Raw genomic sequence first — 6107 nt, 5'->3', positions numbered from 1 at the left:
GGTTTTTTTTGGTTTTTCTCCGGTACCAGGAACCGAACTCACGACCTTGCGCTTGCCAGGCAGGCGCTTTTGCCGCTGAGCTAAATCCCCAGCCCCTACTCATAAATTTTTATTAGGTCACCACTTGTCATTTTGATATCTTTTGTTTATATTCTTACAATGTTGTATGGTTGATCACAGAACGCAAGTGTCATGGCTGAATTGTAAATGTGCATGTGTGTATTTGTGTTTCTCATAGCCTGATTTCCCCTACAAAGATGACCTCCTGTCACTGGACTCCAGTTGCCTGCTGTTCATTGTTCTTGTGTTCTTTGTGGTGTTCATCATTTTTAAGGTAAGGTGTGGACTAACGGTTGAGATACTGACACTGTCCTTCAAAGCCTTTTCACAGCCTTAGCTCCACTTAGGCCACAGGAGATTGAAGACTTAGGGATGGGACAGTTTATTCTGGCACAACAGGAGAGAGGGCTTCCAGGGGGTATACTTGGTCTTGTTTCCAAGATGTGGTTGGAAGTATCAGGATCCTTCCTCAAGTTGAAAGAGCGTCTTTATATGGTTTTTGAGAGTGGTTTGTGATTTATCTTGGGAATTGATTATAATTCCCAATGTTCAGAAGCCCAGGATTTCCCCTGTAGCAGCATGATGTTTGGCAGACCTGAACTGATACACCACCTGCAGTTTCCTTGGAAACTTGTGACATTTCAATGAGAGCCAGGAGGAGAAGGGTGTGGGCTGTGCCGCTCAGGTCCCTTTTGCCACAGAACATGTGGGGAAGCAGTGGAAGTCACCTGCATTGTAGACCAGGTGGCCTCTTGATTCTAGCATTTGTAAATTTTGCTTTTATCCTTTCAGGCTTACCTAATCAACTGTGTTTGGAACTGCTATAAATATATCAGCAACAGAAATGTGCCAGAGATTGCCGTGTACCCTGCTTTTGAAGCACCTCCACAGGTTAACTACTGTTTAATGCATTAAAATGTCACTCGCCATTATTGATTATTCCGAAAGAATACATAGCTTCACTTTCTGAAATCTGCTCTCACTATGGTTTGGGGCATAAATATTTGAAATCCATAGGATTTAGCATTTCCCCGTTGGAATCCTGGGTTCTCAAGCTAGAGAAGCTCTGCACTGTTCATCTCATTTCGTCAGTGGTCCCTTTGAGCATTGTGTTTGCGTAGGAAGTAAGATTGGAAAAGCTATGCCAGGCTTGTGTGGCCTTAGCTGGGGCAGGGTGCCCCTGACTGAAACTTGTATTCTTAAAAAGTACCCATATGATGTGTCTGCAGCAGAATGAATGCAGTAAGTTCTGTGATTCTCTTGGGGCCCCACCTGTCACAGCTTTTTAATTGCTACTGCATTATCTTCTTAGGTTTTAGCACATGTACTATATGTGACTCATCAGGCCTCAGGCCAGCTTGTCAAAAGTTAAAGTCACCTAGGTTAGAATGCCACCTTCCCACAAAGGTGTTCCTTTTCCCCTAGAGGATATAACCTGGGTCCTAAACTACAGATATTCTGGTGAAATGCAGCATCTAAAGAACACCTGACTGAAGAGTTCCTTCAGGAAAATCTTTAACCCCTGTGGACTATTTGGCATTGATACTTTATCAGTAGTACTGGAAAAAGGGGAAAGTAGGGAAGTATACTGTCTGGTGAGGAGTCCTTGTAGCCTCAAGGTTAGCCCCAAGGAAGAGTTCTGCCCGCTCACTCTCCAGCCATCATCCATCCCTCCCCAGCATTGTGAGGCAGATACCTCATCTGTGTATAAAGTTCTATCTAGCTCAGTTTCTTCAGCTCTTCTCTGTAGGTTTATATACCTGTTTAGGACATAGCGTCTGAACTGAATTATACCGGAAAAGATTTTAAAGGAGAATTGCCTGAAATAATTTTGTTCTCTCTTTATTTAGTATGTTTTGCCAACCTATGAAATGGCTGTGAAGATGCCTGAGAAAGAACCACCGCCTCCTTACTTACCTGCCTGAAGACAGTCTGCCTTTGTCAATAAACCTTATACCAGCTTCTTGTCTTGTTTATTTTACAGAATGCTGCAATACAGGGCTCTTCAAACTTGTTTGATATAAAAATACATTGTCTTTTGTTTAAGCATTTATTTTCAAACACTAAGGAACTCTTTGGACATTAAACTTTTTGTTAAGCCTATTACATTTTAATACTTTCTGAAGACAATCTAGGTTAAGCAAGAGCAAAGTGCCATTGTATGCCTATAAGTGGGGGGTGGGAAGGGAAAGGGTATTCTTCACATACTTTCTTTTTTAACTTTGCACTTTCTTTATATAATGGTTTGTGTATTGGTTATTTGCTACCTTGGATAATTTCAGTAAGAATGAATTCAGTATTCAGGATAAACGAGTTGGGTATAAGATCTGAAATTTTCCGCTATGAAAACAAAAATATATCAGTTTGATTTGACTGTGGAAGATGGTGGTTGCATGTTCTAATTTGTATTATGTTTCCATCTTTGTGATAAGATGCTTTAATAAATCTCTTAAATATTTACTGTTCTCATTTTTTATGTATTTTTTTTATTTTGTTCTCAGTTTTTAAAACTTAACCTTTTTTGGTAGCTAAAGCCTAACATTTTCTGTTCCAATATAGTGAGAACAGGTTTATATTCTGAGAAGCAAGCCATTTTTCCTGCTCTTGTGGACATCATAGAGTTCTCACGCTAACATAGATGGTACTGATCAGTCACTCAATGTGGCTTCTTCATACAATCAAGACATGCAGCTGCTGCCAATATAAATTACTTTTGTAAGTAGGAGTACACTAAAATAGCAAGGTAAATATATAAGCCGGTAATGTTCATTACTAAGTATTATTTACTGTGCAGAACGGTATGTATTGTGCTTTTACCTGGCTGGCAGCACAATAGATTGAGGACTTTGGGGACAGTGTTTATCCTGGCACAAGAGGAGAGAGAGCTTCCAGGGGGCATACTTTGTCTTACGTCAGCATCGCAACAAACGTGATAATGCCTTGTAAAGTTTGTTGGGATTATATGGGGCCACCATCATACAGTCATCTGTCCTTGGCTGAAACATTATGTGGTACATAATTGTACTATTGTGGGTTTTGTGAAATTGGAGAAAACAATGCTAGACTTAATTAGGGAGCATTTCTTTAAAACAGTAACTCAGAACTATTAAGGTAAAGATACTTCTAGAATCACAGGCCAGAAATGTCTCTAATACTGATTTGACAAAAACATGAGTTAGCTTTTTTTATGTTGTGATCATCTAGGTAATGAGGTCATGAAGAGCAATTCAAATTAAAATGCATCAGTTGACCTTAAAAGGAGGACCAAATGTAGTCTTATGAGTAAGTCTAGAGCACTGATGTAGCATGTCTATAGTGAATGAGATTCATGCTAGAAATTTGTAAAGTGAACCTTCTCATACATTCACAGGTAACTGGAAGATGATGGGTTAATTTGCTTGGCTGTAGTAATCATTCCAGTACAGATAAGAAACAGCATGGTAGGTACCTTAAATGTTATCTGTAGAAAGGATAGAGTAACCAAGCTAATTTTGGGGCGACATTCCCCCTTTCATCTTGATAATGTAGCAGTGGTGGCTTTATATGCACCATTAGTTACAATTTTACAGATCTTTGAAAGAGCATAATGGTTTTTCTGTGAACTCACACTTGTGAACACTTCCACTATCATCAAATATATGTAATTGTATCTAGAAGTGTATCTTTATAGTGTTAGAACGTTTCAAGCAAGGATGGCTTTTCTGAACTAGGTCTCTGTTTGTACATAAAAAAATGAGTGTCCTTTTTACTTTGCTATTGTGACAGAAATACCTGAGATAAGTTACTTTAGCTCAGTTTGTAGAAGTTTCAGTCCATAGTCTGCTGGTTCCAAGACAGGGCAGTAAGGCAGATGAGAAACAATCCCTGGCATGGCAGGCAGAAAGCAGCCAGCCTGCTTTATTTCTCTTCCTATTCCATCCAGACTACAAACCCTGTTGGTTGGTGCTACCCACACCCAGCATGTGGCTTCTCCCTGTAATCCTACTACTCCCAACTATGCTAAACCAATCAGAGTAAGCCAGGTACCGTATACCTCAGATCCAGCCACCTCCCAAAAGCTCCACAAACAGAAATAAGCTGTAATGGGAAGCCTCATGATGCTTCAAGAATTTTTTTTTCATCATTTTGTTACTATTGATTTATTTCTGTTCTGCACTGGACATGTTAAGACAATATTCACAGATTAGCCAAACTTTCCATCCATTAGCTAGTGGTAATACTACATTAAACATTTGAATAGCCCATCCCCAGCGCCATGCACAGATGGAGAAGGAGCCCACCCCTCCTGGCGCTGCCCCCTGGTCAACTGCACCTGTGAATTTTGCCCCCCTGGCTGTGGACAGCCACAAACTTCATGCCTGTTACTGTTTCCACTTGCCGGGCTCTCACCTACTGATCCACTTGATTATAAAGCCAATGGCCCGGAAGAGAAGGAAATTCTAGGAGAGTCAGCAGTTCCAGGGAGAAATAACAGGCCTGGCCCACAGTACGAGCCTCAAGAGAAGTCCACAGAGAAAATTGCAACTGAATTCCAAGACTACATCCTGGAAAGAAACCACCCATTCAAAACCACAGCAATTGTTTTTTTATAACTGACTGAATTTTGTTTTTCTTTCCTTGTGATTTTGCCTTCATTATTTTCAAGGGTTTGGTTGCTCTCTTTGCTTTTTTAACTTTAAAATTTTAACTTTAAACTCTTGGTTTTAACTTTAAATTTTTTTGTTACTGTTATGTAATACTGTTAATTTCCTTTTACTGCTCAATAGAATCTCCTATCACTTTTCTCTTCCAATGATTAACATTTCAAAACTTTGCTCATTCTCTGGTTCCCTGCCCCTTTATTAAGTAAAACCATTAAGCTTTAAAGTGAGTCTTAACTATCATATCAGTGTTGAATTCTGTTCTATTAGAGGTAAAATTGTTCCATTTCATAGATATTTTCTGTAGGTAAAACTTTGGTTGGTCTTTGTGTTTACACTAATTATAGACCTCTGTTCTATGACTAGGGGTGGTACATTATTGGTTCTTAGGGTATATCAATATCTAGTTTGTCATTGACATGCTTATTGCTGATTTTATTAAAATAGCCAAGGTGACATAGTTGTTGAAATTTTACCATGCATACCAGCAGATCATAGTACAATGAAACTGGAAATCTATGGCAAGGGAAACTACAGAAAGCAATGGGAAAAGAAATGCAGAAGTGTGGAAACTAAATGACATGCTTTTGAATAATCAGTGGATCACAGAAGTTAAGAAATAAGACAGTTCTTGTAAGTAAAGGGTAATGCCAGTATAAGTGAACTTAAGGGACACAATGAGAGCAGCCCTGTGAGGAAGTTTAGACCTGTAAATACCCACGTCAGAAAAAGTGAGCACCCAGGAGTCCTAGAAAAGACTAATCCACATCCAGGCCTAGTACATGGAAGGAAATTATAAAGAGAACGTAAGTCAATGAAATGGAGACTAAAAATGCAAAGAATCAATGAATCAAGGAACTGGCTCTTAGAAAAAACAGACAGACCTTTAACCAATCTTAAAACGCATGAAAGAAAAATCAGAAATGAAAAGTGAAATTACAGCTGACAATGCTGAACTTTAGAATTTTTTTTTTTTTTTTTTTTTTGGTTTTTCTCCGGTACCGGGAACCGAACTCACGACCTTGCGCTTGCCAGGCAGGCGCTTTTGCCGCTGAGCTAAATCCCCAGCCCCTGAAATTTAGAATATTATCAACTACGGTACTTCACAAACTTGTATGCCAGTAAACTGGAGAACTCAGAAAAATTGAAGAGATTCCTAGATACAAATGAATTTCCAAAACTGAATTGAAGCAGTAATAAAAAATCTGCCATCTAAACAAAGTCCAGGACCTGATGGATTTTACAAGAACTTCAGGGAAGATTTAATGCCTATAATTCTCAAGTTTTCATGAAATCAAAAGGGAAGGAGTACTCCCAAAGTCATTTCCTGGAAGGGTACCCTTGATTCCAAAACCAGACAAGGATCCAGGTACAAAAGAGCTATAGGCCAATCTCTAATAAACATGC

The 6107-nt window shown here is 39.2% G+C and overlaps 1 protein-coding gene across 1 annotated transcript in view; it reads left to right on the top strand.

Annotated features, from left to right (window-relative positions):
* Laptm4a (lysosomal protein transmembrane 4 alpha) overlaps nucleotides 1–2525 on the top strand; it is a 22372-nt gene extending 19847 nt beyond the window's left edge. Inside the window, exons 5-7 of the mRNA XM_005400342.2 lie at nucleotides 239–334; nucleotides 853–951; nucleotides 1911–2525. Of these exons, the coding sequence (XP_005400399.1) occupies nucleotides 239–334; nucleotides 853–951; nucleotides 1911–1985 (270 nt within the window). The 3' untranslated portion in view covers nucleotides 1986–2525. The remainder of the gene's footprint in view (nucleotides 1–238; nucleotides 335–852; nucleotides 952–1910) is intronic.
* Nucleotides 2526–6107: the final 3582 nt, after the last annotated feature.

Source organism: Chinchilla lanigera, unplaced genomic scaffold (assembly GCF_000276665.1).
Source record: "Chinchilla lanigera isolate Chin_1 unplaced genomic scaffold, ChiLan1.0 scaffold00068, whole genome shotgun sequence".
Lineage (NCBI taxonomy): Eukaryota > Metazoa > Chordata > Mammalia > Rodentia > Chinchillidae > Chinchilla > Chinchilla lanigera.
The sequence above is the reverse complement of the archived record's forward strand: the minus strand, read 5'-3'. Positions and strand labels throughout refer to the sequence as shown.